A 19090-nucleotide genomic window follows, 5' to 3' on the forward strand; every position below is an offset into this window, starting at 1 on the left:
CCCTCTTGTGGACAAAGAGGGCACTGTATTTACATTTTTAAAAGTGAACACAAGACAGATTTTCCAGTTTCTTTTTTGGATGCCTTTTTATTTCCAGGGCGTTATTTGTCTTTAAAAAAAAAAAAAAAAAAGAGTCAAAATCATTGCGACAGAACAGAAGAGTTTTTTTTTTTTAAACCTCTAAATCAAGTCATGTGATTGCATCCGTTTTATTCCATCTAAAGTAGTCGATATCATGAATGTATACTTTCTTATCTGTAGCTGTAATTGCATTAAGCACATATATGTTAGGTGCCTTCACAATGATAGACTTCAAACAGTGATAACTTAGACTTAGTTGTTTTCTCATGGTAGTTTTGTTGAGACTTAACAATAATTTTGAGGCTTACAATCTGTATCAGAATCACGATATTTTAGCCGTAAACGTGGTCGTTTCTGCTTCTCGGAGGCAGAAAATAATCTTCCTACTTCTCCTTTTGTGGTCTAAAACTTATAACCACAGCTTTATCAGTGACGTCAAACTCTTTTTTTGACCTTTGGCATGTTGCGTGTTGAGGAAACCCCAAACAACCACCACAGGACTTCAACCTTCAGGTTTCCACTTAAGTGGACGTCCAATAACACCCAGGTCCTCACTGACCCCAAAGTAATCTATGAAAAGGGTCAGAATTATCATTCCATTAACTGCTTGGTATAAATTAACCATCATATTCCTAAAAAGGACCATCAGAGCTGGGACATGATGGGTGAAGAGCTTTGTGTCCCCGGTGGGGTGAGAACACTGAATATTGGCACAAACGTTGTGTCACTTTTGGTGCACACAAATAAATATCCCGACCCCGTCCACGCGTTCCTCCGAGGGCTTCAGAAGCGCTGCACGAGCACCCGCCGGGAGTCACGTCGAGCCCTGGGCTCAGCAGCAGGTGGAGTCGGGGTGACTCTTCCTCTGCAGGTCCACCGTGTTGTTGTGGATGAGGTGATCCGCTCGGTCGTCCGACGCCAGGGTGCGCCGCACCGCCTCCTCGAAGGCCGACGCCACATTGGTGGCGTCCTTGGCGCTCGTCTCGAAGTACGGGTGGCCGCCGTTCTCGCGGCACCACTGCCGAGCGTCCTCCCCCGAAACCTGCCGCTCCGCCACGTCCAGCTTGTTGCCCAGCACCACGAAGGGGAAGCCGTCCGGCTCCTTCACGTCGGCGTAATACGTGAACTCCTTCTTCCAGTTGGCCAGGTTGCTGAAGCTCTGCCCGTCGTCCACGCTGAAGGTGAGCAGGCAGCAGTCGGAGCCGCGGTAGAACGGCGTGCGGAGGCTGCGGAAGCGCTCCTGGCCCGCCGTGTCCCAGATCTGCAGGGTGACGTGGCGGCCGTCCACCTCCAGCTCCCTGTTGAGGAACTCCACGCCGATGGTGTGGAAGAGGTGCGAGTCGAACTTGTTGGTGACGTAGCGGTTCATGAGCGACGACTTGCCAACTCCGCCGTCGCCCAGGAGGATGACCTTCAGGAGGGTCGACTTTGACATCGCGGAGCCGCTCGGGGGGAAAGAAGAGAAAGTAGTTCCACCTGAGGAGCACAATAGCATCCTATAACGGGCACTCGGTAGAGCGCATACCTTCGCATATCACAAGATTGGGCATTGAATTATGAACATTTTGGCATTAGTTGCATGCCAATTGGATAGAAATTGACCGCGCTATGGTAAAAAGAAGATTTTGACCTTTTCATGACCTTGACCTTTGACCCGATCGATCCCAAAATCGAATCAAATGGTCCCCGGATAATAACCAATCATCCCACCAAATTTCATGCGATTCAGTTTCATACTTTTTTAGTTATGCGAGTAACACGCATACAAATAAATAAATACATGGCGATCAAAACATAACCTTCCGCATTTTCAATGCGAAGGTAACCAGCAGGCAGTGCTCGGAATCTTTCAGTGTGTCGGTAGAACTACAAACTTTATTGCTTTTTTACCTTCGGCCACACAGATAAAGTTGTGCTTGAGATAACAGCTCACCGCCTCTCTGGAAGTACAGCTCACTTGTCGCCTCACACCCGGACTGCAAGGAGGACCGATTACATCTCGGATTAACGCTAATCCTCTTAAAAACAGCCACGACCGACTCACGGCACGACGCGATTGATGAATTTCCTGCCCTGTGTGTGTGTGTGTGTGTGTGTAATACGTTATGCATGGTGTGATACACACTGTACATCACATGGACGCTGATCACAGGACCAGTGAGTCGTCCACAAGGGCTTCAACGTATTACGAAAAATAATTTGCCGTTAAATGAGGTCACGTCTCATTTTGTCAGCGAACTGGAAGAGAGAGAGATAACTTTACTTTTTAAGAGGTTCACCCACTCAGAGGCTCGGCTGCAAAGAGAAGAGACTTACGGGGGTTTAAGCACATGTTTTAAAATCAGCTACTACACGTGTGCACGCTTAACAGAGCATCCTTCCACCCACATAGCAGAAATCCGTCGGAGCAAAGTGGGAAATCCCAGCGAGGAGGAGCTTTGTTAAAGTTTAAGTTTAAGTATATGAAAAACTAATTACTTAGTTTGAGCCATCAAACGAAAACACACCAAATATATTTATACAATGAACATAGTTGGAGATAAAATGTAGTCTAGGTGTGTGTATTACACCTATTATAATATGTATTGGCCTCGTGCACTGCTCGTTAGGAGAAGTCAGGACACGAGTGACCCGCACACTGTCACGTGACCTGGAAGCCGTTTCAGCTCAAGGGCCTACACTAAAGGACGCCTTTGTCTCGAGACCCTTAAAACACAGACTGCACTAATGTCGTTTCTTCTGGAGAAATATTAACATTTTATTATTAAGTGCAATGAGAATGCACACACATTTCTTAAGAGCAGTTCACGGTAGGCTACAGTTAACCTTAGAAATGTCGAGTGATTAAGTGAGGAACATTTGTACTCTTATAATAAGGATTACATCATTATAAAAGTTAAATATGTTTTGGAGGTTCTAGATATTGTTAGTCAACCCACGCCCACTTTATCTTCCACTACTTGCATTACAATGTTAAGCTGCATTAAAGAGCATGATATGATAAAATACAATCTCGTTGACAAGGTTGGATAATAAAACATGCTTACTTGTGTTCAGTTGTCAATATTTCGAGAACATTTTGGAGAGAATGGACGCTCCGCAATAAACTGCACTGTCCGCTAATGGAAGCCTAAGCCTTTGCACGCTCGCGACTTCACCGGCCGATCAAAACGTTAATAAATCACCATTTCAGACGCTTAAATTAACGTGTTTCCTTCTCGGTAACCGTACCTGTCGGCGTGGCGGTCGCAGCCCGGCTTCTGTGTTTATATCCCCCAGCTCCACCCGGGCAGGGTGCTGCTGTCAGCCGGTGTCATGGCGCTCCGGTGCCCCGCTGCTCTGGCCCCTCCAGCCGCTGATGAGGCTCACATGACCCGGGAGCGTCACGCCTCCTCATCATGCGCTCTGCTGGATGTGGTTAGTAGGCCCACCTTTTTTATTTCACTTGTCTGTTCCCTTTATTTTACACGCGTGAGAACAGATTTATGAAAGCATATTCATTTTTAATTGTGGAGAATGTATAAACCTGCATTAAGGTTATTAAAGCAGTGGTCCCTCACATGGGGGTTAGGAGTTCCTTACATGAAAGGTCACGAGATCAGACAACTAAAGGTATAAGAAAGAAAAATATGTAAATGTGACACACAATTATGTGAATTTTTCTATCTCACTTTTGAATTTTTTTTCCTGAGAAAACACAACAGGACACTTCAGACACTAGAATAAATACATATTTGTTTTGAGGGACCACAGGACAACAATGTAGGGAACCACTTGGTTAAAGGACCTGACAGCCTCCTGCTAACTATTGGGAAATTAACCTGCTAAATGAATGCATTTCTGCGGGTTTAATGTTGGTTAAGAGGCCCAAACATTGTGTGTGTGCGAGCGACAGAACATATAAATGATTGGACGGGCCAACCAGACTTTAAGGGTGGCGTCTGTCACCCAACACGGCCCTCTGGAGATAGGGAGCGAGAGAAGAGCCACAGTGCTGAGATACAGCAACACTCCCACTGTATCTGCCCGATGAGATGTTGCAGCTTCATATCTGACAACCACGAAAAAAGGAGGATTTAAGTATTTTTGGACACCCCGACTGCCACAAAGACTAGATAAGGTTGTGTATGTGCAGGCCTCGCTCACTATCAGCTCAGAAATTGAAAGATAGTATTTAAAAAGAAGAGATGACAGTTTATTTAAACTCCTCGGCCCGTAGGCAAAGGCCCGGCGATGGGACTCCCCGATGACGTGTAAACCAGTCGTTGTGCCACGTCGACTGAGTGAAGGACCATGGGATATCCACCAGATTACTGACTCACATGCCCACTGTGTTCCGAGGTCACATGCCTCCACATGAATGGGATGCTGGGGGAAGCGAGGTGCATGTTTTATTCTCCTCCTTTTAGAAGGAGTTTAAACATCCAGAACCATCGGGACTCGCGATAAGTGCAAAAAAATACACTTTCTCCCTTTAATGTTGCACATTAGTGAGGTCAAAGGTCAACACCGGAGTGGCTTTCCATCATTTCTACGACCAGAACATGTTCACTTATGAAAGAGGCTCCTGGAAAAGCAGTTAGCTGCTGGAAGTATAGATTCACTGGAGGAGACAGGAAATGAGTCGGCGGTAGGAAGAGGACGAGAGCTTCTTCATGGTGGTTTCAGACGGCAGCTGCAGCGGCCCGTCTTCTTCCGCCCGACGGGGGCTTCTTGTTACGGATTTAATGGAGAATCCTAAAAAAAAAAGGTATTGTTTAAACCGCAAGTATGCACTCCATCCTCCGAGAATGCTCCGTCCTTTGTTTCCACTGGGCATTCCTCCCACATTCCTTCCGTTTCAGTGTTGCAGAGAATACTTTTTACTGCCCACTTTAATACTTACATTTAAACTCAAACTTGTTTTGACATTTAACGAAGTTTTCTCAATCCAGACGAGAAACGGACACTTTTAAAACGAGTTGAAAAACACATTCGCAATGACACACGACAGTAGAACAAAGATTAAACCGGCAACAATAGAAGTTTATGTCATGTTAATAAGAAATAAATACATACAAATGACAAAAGTGAACTGTTGGTCTAACAAAATAAATAATTTGATGAATTCATTGAATAACTAAACAATGTAAGCCCCTCCTCCTCTGCTCTTCCAAAAGCCAACAAATCATTATTAGTATTTGAATAAAGGATTATCATGTTGATATTCATAATTAGCAATTCAAATGTCAGAAATAATTTTAAAAGCTTTCCAGAAGGCAGTTTGGTGTCTTCAAATATCTTGTTTTACTCAACCAACCCACATGTATTTAGTCTACTATCATAAATATTCTCATATGAATGATATTCTTGCTGCCCATTGTGATTGACGAATCGATGAATCGACATTTAATGATGGATCTGAGACCTGTGTTTAGAGGCAGACCCAGCCGCTGTGGTACCACTGCTGCCCACACCCGCTGCAGGTCATGAACGTCATGGCGTCCTCGTCGGGGCCGCTCTGCCTCACCCACGCGGGCAAGAAAAGGGCCCCCCTGGACACCTGCGTCACCCTACAGTCTGACCCGCCGCATCTTTTGCAGCGGACCTTCTGCGTCCGCGTCCCTTCCAGGCCCCGGGGAAGCTGCCTCTCGCTCACGCCCCGGGACGAGTACTCCTCCCTGAGCTGCCGGAGCTCTGCGCCGGCCATCTCCTCTGCGGACATCCGGGCGAAGGCCTCCGGGGACAACACGCCGCTCAGGAGGCCCCGCCGCAGATGCCGGTTTTTGGGATTCCTCAAGTTGGCCACCTTGCTCCTCACGCAGGCTTTGTATTTGACGGATTTGTGCAGGTCGTGGACGTGCCGCTCGATGTCGGCGGCCAGCTCGGCGGCTTTGACTCCGTCGGGAGGTTCGGGGCGGAGGGCAGCGAGAAGGAGCTGGACGCATTTGGATCTTACTGATGAGAGACGACAGGACGCAGAGGAAGGAAGTCCATCTTCTGCTTCCCCCTGCTCGGAGACTCCTGCGTCCTCGGCCTCCTCTGGAGGAGGCCCCCTCTGTGAGAGCTCAGGGTCCTCTGTGACGTTCACACCTCGGGCGTCTTCTTCGCCGTACTGCCTCTTCCACTTGGACAACAAGCTCTTCGCCGTCTTCCTCACGCCGTCATCCGAGCAGCTTTTCAGGAGCCCGTGGAGACGGTGAACTACGTCTGTCGTCTCCAGCTGCTCCGCCGTGACGGGAGCCTTGTCGAGGTCCCCGAGGAGGGTCAACGCCTTCCCAAAGCTCCCGTCTGCATTGGATCTCTCTATCTGCTCAGCACAGTGGACTATAGCCATTGCATCCATGGCGGCTGCAAGAAGAAAGAAAGGACACTTAAACAATAAATATATCAAACCAAATACACAATAAATGTACAGTTTGCACCATTCAGCATGTATAAGTATTGCTTTCTGTGTGTGTTTACCGGCTGTCTCTCATGGATTGCTGCTACTCCGCAACAGCAGGAAGCCTGGAAACGTCAACAAGGGAGCCGCCATGTTGGATTTGTCTTGAAAACCGGAAGTTGCCTGAATTCACCTCTAGGTGGTGCTGTAACCTCACAGAATTGCACGCTCGTGAGAGGTTTGGGCGAGTTTGTCATACGTTTCTAATGAAGTAACTAAATATGCATGAAGCTGAGCATTTATGACACCTCTTGTTTTATTATTATTAGATTTCTCTTTTCTTTTCGTCCTGAATCCTGCAAGTCGTACTTTGCAGTGTGTTAAATCTGTTATTGTGTCACAATAACAGGGCCTGGCAGTCGTGGCGTGGCTCGTCTCAAATCTACTGCAAGATGAGCTCTTTAACTTATTTATTTAACTTATAGCTTATTTAACTCTGTGCATTTGGCTTTTCAGGTTATTGCCTCTTCGGATGGCTGTGTATTCATTTCCACAACCCTTTTCTATACGCCGACAATAACAACAAAGCTGGATTAACATCTGTGTGAAAGCGTAGGGAGAAGCGAGGGGGAAGCATTCCCATAAATCTGTATGATTATGACGATTGTTTTTTCGGGAAGGATGTGATGCCGTTCGAGGATTTGTGCTCCGTGCAGAACACATGCAGGGCTCACATACCAACAGCCAAAGAAGAGTGGATGGCGTCGCATAACAAGATGAGCCAGACCTGCTCAGCTGTTGCGCAATTATGTGTTATGAAGGAGGGAGATGAATGAGAGCGTCGGATAATTCATGGTTGTGGAGCTTAGACAAGAAAGGTTTCCACAACAGTGGAGTGGCCGAGTGAGCGGGTAATGTCTTCAGGGCCAGTTTCATCTGTGTGTTGCACATGTATTCAATTATCATTTGGGATCAACGTGGCAACAATTTAGGGATAGGGTGGAAAGTATTTTTGCCTGAAATGAATGATTTCTATTTTCATACAGTGCCTTAGGAGAGATTTCACCCTCAATGACACTTACATTAATTATTCTGTCTTCTAAGGATGTATTATCCTCACACCTGTCGTGACGTGTTTGATGGACTTGACATAAAGAGCTGGAGTCCCTTGGCAAGGCTCCACTGACTGTGAATGAAAAGATGGCGGCCTTTGAGTACATGAACCACACATACTTTTTATAATAAAATAAATCAATCAATCAAAGTTCACTCCCGTCAAAATGCACACGTTATTATTCATGCAAATATCGCTCCCTGACATATAAATAGCAGAGGGCCTTTATGTAATCTGAGGTATGACATCACCCTGGTGATCTCATCTTTAAAATGTGCTCTCAAGATTGATGCAGCAGGGGACAATGGCGGTGGAGGCCCCCCGAGGGAACGCACAGCTTCAGGCTCTCAAGTTTTCAAACTGCAGCTTTAAAAAGCGGGAGCCTCCAGGAGGCTTTTAGCGACATTAATATTTAACTTTTGGTTCCGAACACAAGTGTGCTGGCTGAAGGAGTTTTCCTGCCAGTGTCTCCGGTGATGTGTAACATTGGTGCAAGCTTTCGTTTGTGTTGTTGTTGTTGTCTTTTTTGATGGACTCAGGGTCACCAAACTCGAACTGTGTGTTGCTTCTATCTATGTGTGTGTGTGTGTGTGTGTGTGTGTGTGTGTGGAGATGGGTGGAGTCCAGCTGGGCCTCCAGTGAGTAGAGGTAAACAATATCCTCTTTCGGCAGCCGACACACAACCCCCACCCCCCCGGCCTTTTGTTTCTCCAACCGCACACGACTGGAATACCCAGAAAAAAAGACGCACAGGGCTCCTCGGATCTTATCAAGTCATTCCACTGAGGCCTGTTGTGCCCTTGCGCTCCTTCATCGTCTGTGGGAGTGGAATTTTACCAGCAGGCCCCCGGCCGTGGCGTTCATTCGTCAACGGGTGGCGCTCTCTGCGCTGGGCTGCTTTCACTGGAGCTGTGTGTGAAGGAGTGGAGTCCTGCTGCATCACATCCTGCTTTTGTTGTCTCCGCCTCTCGTGCAGACCACCACACACTTGATGGCGTGTTCGCATGAGCACACACACACACACACACACAAACACACTAACCCCCTTGAGAAGCCCCGAGGAAGAGGGCAGCCTCTCTTGTTAAAGTGATTAGTTTCTTCATGGGCAGACATTCATGACAACATGGTCGGTCCCTGAGAGACCCCCCCCCCCCACACACTACCTGAAAACACCCCCAATGTACACAATTATACAGCACAAGTGTGTGTGTGTGTGTTCCTCCTGTTGTGTGTTCGCATCAAGCAAAACAAAAGAATAAAAGGTGTTCACAAAGATGGCGAGATCACGAGACAGCCCCCTCAAGCTCAATAACATTTCATATTACGATTGAAGAACTGTACACAGATCACAGAGGGGGGGGGGGGATGAATGTGTATTAATTACATTTTCGCTGAGATGAAGGTCTTTCATGGGAGAGTAGAACACTTTCCCATCACACTGAACGTCTTCATTTCCTCTATCACTTCGGCATCAGAACAAACATTTAATTCAAAGTTAAGACGTTTTCATTGGCTCACACCATCACCTCCCATTATTAATGATGCAACAACCAAAGAATATTGTATTGCACAAATGAAGCAAGCTAAATACAACATGGTATCTCGTGAGCAGCAGCTGGTAAGTATTTATATGCAGATGGTTTATAGAGATATGATACGAGACAGAGACAGCTAGAGGTTGTGGTTTTCATGCTGTGGGAGGAAAATCAACTTGTATTTTGCATCTGAGCTTTATTTTCTTGACAGGTTTGTGTGTGTGCGTGAGAGTTTGTGTGTGATGGAAAGGGGGGAGGGGCTACCCCTGACCCATCTCACACACACACACCCATCATGACCTTGAGGGTGATGACAGATGACTGAAGTGGCCCTTTTCTCTCTCTCTCTCTTTTTGCATTTCCTTTCTTCTGCTCTGCCTGACGCTCTGAAAGGTTTCTGCGGTTCTGCAGACAAAGTGTCACCATCTCTATCTCGTACTTATTGACGTTCTCTCACTACCTCAGGCAGGAAACGAGGCCTCGCCACAAACCTGCAACCACAAACACTATAGCGACTGCTACGTCTGTTCTGGTTCATCATAATATTGCCCTTTTTCTTTCTTTCTGCTTCTGGTGAAGCTTTTGCGAAAGTCAGAAATAATATGAAAGTGATATCAGCGTGTTTGTGGTTTTCACCAAAGTCACAAGCTTCTCGTGATGTGACGCAACACTTTGTTTTGAACAAACAAGCTGTGTGAACACGTTGCACCAAACGGAAAATATGAGCATTGATTTCAATACTTTGATCACACTCTGAAGGACGTGGCGGACCACTCCTGCGTGGTTACAACCATATGTTCCCTCTGATGACTGAATACACACACACACACACACACACAGTGGACACATGCTCGGCCTTACCGCCACACCGGGTTAAAAATAACCACATCCGCCTCCCACGGCGCTCACAGTTGTGCAGCATCACTGGATGACGGGCCGCTCCTTAATCTGTGAGCGCCACCAAATAACTCCAAACAAGAGTCCTTCAGTACGATCCCCCCCCGTAACGCAAGGATCTGTGGGTAAAAAATATCCGGCGCTCTCACCTGTTCAACTGACTGATGGTGCGTTTTAATGCTAATGAATTAAGGTTTATATTTGTAACAGAGAGATGGTGTTTTTTCTTCTTTTCTTAAATATACATCGTCAATCTGTAAATAGACAGTATCATCTTTACCTTCGCATTGAAAATGCGGAAGGTTATGTTTTGATCGCCGTGTATTTATTTATTTATTTGTATGCGTGTTATTCGCATAACACAAAAAGTATTAAACCGAATCGCATGGAATTCGGTGGGATGATTGGTTATTATCCGGGGACCATTTGATTAGATTTTGGGATCGATCGGGTCAAAGGTCAAAGGTCAATGTCATGAAAAGGTCAAACTCTTTTTACCATAGCACGGTCAATTTCGATCCAATTGGCATGCAACTAATGCCAAAATGTTCATAATTCAATGCCCAATCTTGTGATATGCGAAGGTATACGCTCTACCGAGTGCCTGTTCTAGTTTAAAATATGTTTTACTGGTTGCAGTTTAATCGCTTTTTTTGGGATCGTTTACCATCAATTCTTATTGCGAATGTGTTTTTACGCTTTTTACTTCTCTCTAACTAGTGTTAGTGAAGCTCGAAGCCGACCTTCAGGAGATGTGGGCCAATCACAACCCGGAATCCATGTGGACGTCCAGCTCGGAGACGTTCAAACAGAACGTCCCTCCTCATCGTAAAGAGCCGAGGCCTCTCAGTCACAGAGTTCAAACAGGTGTGTTCAAGTCCCTTGAAGATAAGTGTGTTTGTCTTCAGGGCGTCGCCCCGTGTGGACACGACCGCAGGAATAGAAGGCGTTTGTCTCGTGTGGCCGTATCTTCTCTATAAATGAAGCAGAAGACAGATATAGTATCATCGTTGGGATCAGCTTTGATCTCCGTTCCTCTGAGACGATTCTCAGGCTGCTAAAGAGAAAGAGACGACGAGCATCTCCGTCCCGTACAACGATCAAAACGTGCACATGCATTGTGGACTTTTTGGACAGAGACTGTCCTTTTTTACATTTTGAGCCTCCCCCTCTCTCACTTCTCTGCATCATTAAGTCTGAACTGCACATATCCCACAGTTGAGACTGAAATAGTGCCTGCGTGGAGGACATAAAAGTACAAAAAAAGAAGTGAGAAAGCGTTTGGGATGAAGTGTGTTTTCAGACACAAGCAGTGGAAATGCACACACACACACACACACATACACACACGCACACACATTTTCTGCAGCCATGTGTTTGTGTGTTCGCTCTCACAAATGCCTGCATGCGTCATGTGGCGAAGACGTTAGCAGCCAATGGAGAGCGGGAGTCACCACCTCGCCCTTTCGTTCTCTTTTTCATTGTAAAGTAATGAATAGAGACGCACGCTGCACACAAACACACAAACACACAAACACACACACTGTCTGGTTTGAGATCAGAACGCTGCAAAGAGATTATAGGTGTCAAAGAAGAAAGGTGCGATCACACCGACAGTTCTTCGGTCCGAACTAGAATATAAACACAGAATAATCCGCTTTTTTTTGCATTCAGTTCCCTCAGCTCCAAAGCTGCAGAGAAAAAGCTCAACTTAGAAGCGACAACTCTGTCCGGTACGACCATCGCGTGTGTGAACTGACATTAATGAATATTACTGCTGACCCTTTCGGCATGAAAAAGATAAATATGATGTCTTATGAAAGCTAATTCAATCTATCATTACCTTGCAATTACCACTCGTAACCACAGGGGGCGCGGTCCAGCAGAAGTCATGTTTATCGGACTTCGAAGTGGCTTGCATCGTTACGTGCTAAGCTTCAGAGCACGGCAACCTTGATACCCACGAAACATCCCCACGTCGTCTTTGTGAGTGACGTTGGCATGAAGCTCAAAGTATCTCAGTCTTGTAGAACTAGAAGGGGAAAAGGCTGCAAGTGCAGAGGTCAAGTCAACACCTCCAAGCACGCTCGGTATGAACACACACACCTGGACATCGCAACATGTGTGATGACAGGCTGGCTGCTCTCCTCCGGTCCTGGTGCTTCTGCAAATAGTTGACCTCTGACCTGCCCGACATGTGGAATCTGAGACAGTCAGATGGTGACCTAAAGCTTGAGAGAGAGGATGAAAGCTGCTCTCTCAGGGAGGTTAGACATGATGAACACACATGTCCACACTCTCAGTGGGGACATCTGAAGACTCGTGCAGGCCGTGCTCTTTTCATTCCCCGTGGGCTTTCAATGGCAGACCTTTTTTACTCGCTCGATCGGAGGTAAACCCCCACGCTGCCTCTCACTTCCTCGCTTTGAGCCATCATGTAGCATCAGTCCAAAAAGGGGAACTTTAAAGTAAGAGAAACACACACAGACAATGCGCTGGCACACGGCTCAGAGGAAGTGACACTAAACAGGAAGATGGAGAGCCGTCGTGTTGTCCAGCATCGAGGATCGGGAGCTTGTTTTACTTAAACTCAAGTGGAAAGTTGCTAAAATAGGGAAACCTTCTCATGCATATTGCTCAGGGGCTTTTATTTTGACTTTACCTTGAAATTAAATCAAATTAAATTGATTTTCATTGATAACAAGTGACACAATTTCATAAATTGTGCAGAAAATTGTGATTTTAGCGGGCGGGTCTCTTCACAATAATCTATAAAAGCACCAAAGCGTGATTTATTTAACAAACAATAAACCTTCTGTGGGCACCGGTTACTTCCCATGCTCCCAACCTCTAACAAAGCAAAGACACATGGACTCCATTTGCCAGCAGTTACATCAGCAGCTGAGAACTAGTCGATGACCATTTTAGGCCTTTTTTGGATTCTTGGTCTAAACATACCAAAAGAAGATTACTAGATACTGACAGCTGTGGCCAGTGTGTGAGAGAAGGGAATGTTTTACTCTGGTGGAGTGGGTCACAATCTCGCCCTCATCTACCTCAAAGAGGTTACATAACAACGATCATGTGAAAGTGAAAAAAAGGCAGGAGAGAGAGAGAGAGAGAGAAGGAAGGACATCGATGATGTCATGCATTTCATCGTAAATGAAGGGGATCGAGAGAGCGAGGAAAACTCACTCACGTCACACTTTTTATCTCTCTCATTCTTGTAGATGTCGAAACAATGAGCGACAGCTGCGACGCAGACCTTCAAACTCCTGCAAATCTTCAGCGATCTGACCTTATTTGGCATCGTAGGAATGGAAAAAAGGGAAGGAAGGAAGGAAGGAGGCAAGGGTCAAAATTCCACATGAGGTTTTTATCAAACCAATGTTGTCTGCTACAAAAGCGGTTCAACAATATCTAAAGGCTTTCAGGTCAGCCACTGAAGCCTTGAGTCTCTACTTTGAATACACTAAGACCTGCTTCTCAACATATGAAAGCTGAATGCAACACGTTGGAGGACAAACACACATCCAAAGTAGCCTTGGAGCATCGTGGAGAGGTTTCTTTGTGTCGACCTCCGAGCACAAACAGTTCATTTTGACACATAAAGACACATTCAGCCGCTCGCATCTGACAAAACAACCAACAGGAAGCAGAACAGACACCTCCTTGTCTGCTCTGCGCTCGCCGGTTTCAGAAATAGTCGCCCCCGTCGTTATCAAGCCAGGGTCACACTTCCTGTCTTTCTGCTGCTCGAATTCACGCAGGGGATTCTGGGTAAGGGACTGGAGGTTACAGGAGGCCTCGACCAACCCCCCTCTCAACTTTCTCCACCCACCTCAGGAAGTCAGCGCTCCGACTTCCTCCTTGGCAAAAGCAAATGCAGAAGTGGCGATGGTGTAGGTTGGAGGAAGGTCGCTCTCAGTTCTCCATCTGAAGCTTCTCCACGTCCTCTATCGTCCCCGTTATCAGCGATCACAAGTAAAGGGCTATTCCACACACAAGTACTCTGAACCGCTTCAGATCAAATAATCCAGTTAGTTCTCCTTTTGTGAACCAAAGAGGTTTTTTAAAATTTCTTATAGTAGTTAAGAGGAAATGGTTAATTAAGTAGGAAATACAACTAAATGCTGATGAGATATGGGGGAGAAAAGAGGTGGGACCCTGCTGGCTGGCGTCGCCTAAACACACCATTCCTCCCACATTCCTGACACAATGGCTGCTCTCTGTACCTTCAGCTCAGGGAAGTGTGATGGAGAAAATACAAAATAAAACACTTGGTGTGGTAGCATACTGTCCGTGCCATGTGAAGGTTGTCTGACTGGTTCCAGTGAAACAGAGGAAGGGGCCGGCCCACATTCTTTAGAGTTGACCTCATGCTACTAGAATACCTGCCCCAAAAAACAAAAAGACAGGAGATGTAAATCCCCCAAAAAATAGCTGATACTCTGGGATAGATTATTTGTTGCGACACTTGCCGCATGTTTCTTTTCCTCAGCCACATGGTTCACATTCAAAGTGTGTGAAGAATGAACGGAGAGGAAAAAAACTAAATCCACGAGCAGCTTGGACCTTTCTGCAAACAAGATAAACACATATACATATTTTACATTTAGCGCGAAGAGGGAACTGTTTACTCCTGACTTTCTTCCTTTTCTCTGAAAGACGCCGTTACTGTCATCACAGCTTCGATTACCGGAGATAACGGGCCGGATCGGGGAACGCTCATTCGTGTCCAAATATGGTTGCACGCTGGCAAAATGAGGTAAGAGCGACAGATTTGAGGCTCTGTCTGTGTGTGTGAGTGTGTGTGTGTGTGTGTGTGTTCCATGTGGACATCCCAGGGGAAAAAAGCTTGTTTTTGGACGCCCACGCCGTGAAAACAAGCCAACGGACCCAGCGTGGAGCCCAGGTGGAGATCCAAAGCGGGGACAGTTCCCACCTGCTGTGCACAAACAGACATCTTGTCTCCAGGAAGTCTCTTGCAGATACATTTTTCTTCCCCTTACTATACCTGCCACAGTCTATTCATCAGCCCGATGTAAGTGCACACACACACACACACACACACACACAGACACACACGCACACAACAAAGGCCGCTAATGAGCAGGAATGCCCACAGATCATTGAAACAGCACGACAGCCATCGCCGCAGGGGGGCGGCTCCTCTTATTGGTCGGCTGCTCTTATTGGTCGGCGGTTGTTCGCAACTAACAGTGCCCCCCCCCACCCGTACTCAGACAATGGCGAGCCCGGCTCTTCAAAGAAAAGGGACGGCGGGCAGAGCGGGTGATGTTTCGGAGGGGAAACTTTCTGGAGAGGACCCACCTAACATATGTGGAAAGAGCGTCGGGGCAGTTCACTTGCATCTCGAGATAAAACGTTGCACACGTGTCGTCGTTTTAAAGGCCGCTTCCTGCCACGGTTTCATCGGGACCATGGCCCAAGACTTACATCGAATGGGGGGACACACAAAACTGTATTTCTCTGTGGGCAAATGGCAATTTAAAGGTAGTAAAATAAGCCCCATTAACATCACAGTCTCTGTGCTACAGGCATGCAGACATATCCAGAGGACCAGAGCAGCGTGCTGGAGAATAGGCTTCACATCAACGTCAGCACAGGACTCTATTAGACAATTTATTGCCATCATGGTGTTACTTTCCACATATTTATACATTCTGGGCATCTGCGCGTGGAGTGCCTCACAGGGTCAAAAAAAACACGATGGTCATTCACAGCATCCCGAACATCCAGAGATGTAGACGTCACTCCTCGTTTAATAATTTAAACGGAACAGAAGCGCTTCCAGTGATATTCCCATCTGCTGCGGCAGGAATGCGCAACAGGACACGTTGGCTCGGGGAGGAGGAATGTTGGCAATTATGGCTGGTCTGGCTGTGTGTGTGTGTGTGTGTGTGTGTGTGTGTGTGTGTGTGTTTCATTCCTGCTAGATGCAGAGATTACATCGAACAAATGTGCTGCTTCTAAGTGTGACAGTGGGACCGGCCTGCACAGATGCATCCCAGGTGGATTATGGGTAAAATTGGAAAGTTGCATTTAGGGCACTTCATCCATCTGTCTGTCTGTGTGTCTGTCAGCACTTTTGGATATTATTACAAGAAACAAAGAGAGAAACGATGAGATTAATCTGCATTTGTGCAGCAGATTTTGAGTGAAAATATTAGCGATTGATGAGAGACGATTATATAAGATAAGTCTGCTGGCTCAAAGGCTGACTGTGACACATAATATATATATATATATATATATATATATATATATATATATATATATATATATATATATTGGGCCCTTTGTGTCATGATTTCTACCATGACCTTTTTTAAAGCAGCTCAGAAACGTTCACCTGAAGCGGCAGACCTGTGCATGTTTGCCCCCCAATCTTACAAACTGCAGACACACACACACACACACACACATGCACACACACGGCCGGTGAAACACAAGGCTGAGAGCGAGGCCCCCTGGGAATGAAGCAAATCAGCGGATCAGCTCGTGTGGGTCGCCGCCATCGATTTTTCTCGAGCCATCTGCTCCCTTTTTGGCCCCGGCCAGCGTTTCCATGACAACGCCAGTGTTGATAAATGGAGGAGAGTTTTGTATTTAAGTCTGCAATCTGTTCACGTTGTGAAGTCAATTCTGCCGCCTCCTTTGGGTGTCTATTAAGACGGCGGATGCTGACACGAGCCGTAATCCCGGATCAGCGTTTTCACAACAGAGGCCATAACTCGCTGTTATTGTCGGCATCTTTTTATTTTTTAATAAAGTTTCAAAGGAGGCATGGAAGTCACCGAAATATGATTTAAAGACAACCCGCTGTGATTCTGTTGAAAGGTAAACCACAGAATGAGTTAAGCAAACTAAACACCGCCGCTCTGGTTCCCATGACAACAGGTCTGGGATGAGATCCTCTTTCTTGTGACCTTTTTTTACTTCTCACATTCGGCCCTCCGTCCACTCCCACTCGTGTTCAGCGGCTTTTGTTTACAGCCGAAACCTCGACGGTGCCGCAAACCGTGTCCCGCGCGTCACAGCGGAGGTATTTGCGGGGCGTTACATAGACATCACACCGCCGTGTGCATTGTACCGTTGACTTGATAAATACGCTTTGTGGCAGGGTTTGAAATGCTGTCAGACGTGTGTGTGGTTAGAAGATGGGATGTTTGTCATAAACATTTGTCTATTTGTAGTTTATATACAGAGATCAATTATCTGGTGATGTGGATTCTGTAGACGGCATTGCCCTGGCATCCAACACCACTGTAAAGAATCTTGGCGTTATCTTTGATCGGGACTTGTCCTTTAACTAGGACTGCATTCTTTCATCTAAAATCAGGCACATCTTGTCTCAAAAGATGCAGAAAAATTGGTTCACCGTTCGTTTACTCGAGACTGGATTACTGCAACTCCTTATTATCAGGCTGCTCTAATAAACAGTTGATCCAGAATGCAAACTAAGAAAAGAGATCACATCACTCCTGCACTAGCTGCTCTGCACTGGCTCCCAGTAAAATCAAGAATCACTTTTAAAATTCTTCTCTTAACCTACAAAGCCTTGATTGGTGATGCACCATCATATCTTAAGGAGCTTGTAGTACCATATTGCCCCACTGGAGAGCGCTCACTAAATAAAGTAGAATGGGAGCCAGAGCCTTTAGTTATCAAGCTCCTCTTTATGGAACCAGCTTCCAATTTCAGTCAGGAGGCGCACACACAGTCACCGTTTAAGTAGACGGGAGGCAGACACAGTCACCTGCTTAAGAGTAGACTAGACCTTCCTCTTTGACAGAGCTTATAGTTAGGGCTGAATCAGGTTTGCCCTGGTCCAGCCCCTGATATGCTGCATATAGGGGCTTATAGCGGGGGGGACGCTTAGGATTGCAGTTTTTCTCTCCTTAAGGATGAATTTTCATCTCTCAATCACACGTTACTAACTCTGCTTTCTCCCGGAGTCCTTTTGACTCCGTCTCATGGGGGTCGCGGACCCTATATGACACATATAATCTATCTGCCTGATGGATCATTGAGGTCTGGGTGTAAATTTCTGCTGCCTGACACGCCACTGTCCTGTTGAGACTCCGCCCACTGTGAGACTCGCCCACTCCTCCTCCGCCATCTGCCTGATGGATCGTGGAGTCTCCATCGTGGAATAATATATGAACTATTCATACACACTGTCTCTGTCATTATTATTTTTTTGTTATTTGTCCTTCTGTTCTCATTACATATACATCTATTGCATCTGTCCATCCTGAGAGGGATCCTCCTCTCTTGCTCTCCTGGATGTCTATGTGTACAGATTGTAAAGCACTCCGAGACAAATTTGTAATTTGTGAAATTGGGCTATACAAATAAACTGAATTGAAACTGAATTGAATATGATAAAATTAGGGATTTCACCTGTTTCATTATATTTAAATGTGCAGCCCTTACAGGGTGTGATTTGATTAGATCTGTATTATAAATATGAACAGCCACTATTTATTCAAACCAGGTCCCGTATGTTTTGCATGTGTACGTTCAATATTAAAATATAATATATATAATACATGTATACATTTTATCCTAATTAACCTAAGAAGCTTCAGCCAGGGGACAGTTTTCTTCCGTGAGAGTGGTATATAACTCTGGTGATTGTACTTCTACGTCAGCAAAGTAACGCTTAGTCATGAGTTATATAAGATCCAGCCTGAGGACTCACACACACACACACACACACACTCTCTGCTTGAGTTTGACAGGACCTCCACGTCTGTAGGTTCTGGCATCCCTCTCCTCTCTCTGCTCAGCATGTTGTCCGGGTGCATCAGTGTGTTTGCGTTGACACTCTGGTGGGTGTCGGGGGGGAGAGCGCTGCCAGTGAAGACACATGCCTCGTCTTCATTACGTTCAGTAGCGCCAGCGCCAGGTGACTCCTGACAAAGCTCAACATAGAATAACTTTTTAGAGAATACAACAAATGCAGCGTTGCGATCAGACGTGATCTTCAACTCTGAGGCCCCGAAGCTTCCGTAAAAAAAAAAATCTGAAACATTAAAGCATCCTGAGCTCTTGCATTGTGTCTTTTCT

At 46.1% G+C, this 19090-nt stretch overlaps 2 protein-coding genes across 5 annotated transcripts; both read right to left on the reverse strand.

The window, feature by feature from the left end:
* Positions 1-67: 67 nt before the first annotated feature.
* Positions 68-3420, reverse strand: LOC130204589 (ras-related protein Rab-9A-like). Its single transcript, XM_056431417.1, has 2 exons — positions 3313-3420; positions 68-1557 (listed from the first exon to the last, which is right to left on the reverse strand). Exon 2 carries the CDS (start codon positions 1514-1516, stop codon positions 914-916), a length of 603 nt encoding a protein of 200 aa, XP_056287392.1. The 5' UTR covers positions 1517-1557; positions 3313-3420; the 3' UTR covers positions 68-913.
* A 1121-nt stretch (positions 3421-4541) lies between these two features.
* LOC130204468 (transcription elongation factor A N-terminal and central domain-containing protein) lies at positions 4542-8676 on the reverse strand. Of its 4 annotated transcripts, none has more exons than XM_056431219.1 (2): positions 5489-7927; positions 4542-4818 (listed from the first exon to the last, which is right to left on the reverse strand). In XM_056431219.1, the coding sequence occupies exon 1, from the start codon at positions 6404-6406 to the stop codon at positions 5495-5497; it is 912 nt and encodes a 303-aa protein (XP_056287194.1). In that variant the 5' UTR covers positions 6407-7927; the 3' UTR covers positions 4542-4818; positions 5489-5494. The 4 variants fall into 4 exon arrangements, with proteins under 4 accessions (XP_056287194.1, XP_056287193.1, XP_056287195.1 ...); XM_056431218.1 differs by lacking the exon at positions 4542-4818 and adding an exon at positions 8397-8676 and having other exon boundaries at positions 5086-7631; XM_056431220.1 differs by lacking the exon at positions 4542-4818 and having other exon boundaries at positions 5086-6650; positions 7528-7927.
* Between the last annotated feature and the right edge of the window lie 10414 nt (positions 8677-19090).

The sequence above is a fragment of the Pseudoliparis swirei genome, chromosome 14 (genome assembly GCF_029220125.1).
Source record: "Pseudoliparis swirei isolate HS2019 ecotype Mariana Trench chromosome 14, NWPU_hadal_v1, whole genome shotgun sequence".
Taxonomy (NCBI): domain Eukaryota; kingdom Metazoa; phylum Chordata; class Actinopteri; order Perciformes; family Liparidae; genus Pseudoliparis; species Pseudoliparis swirei.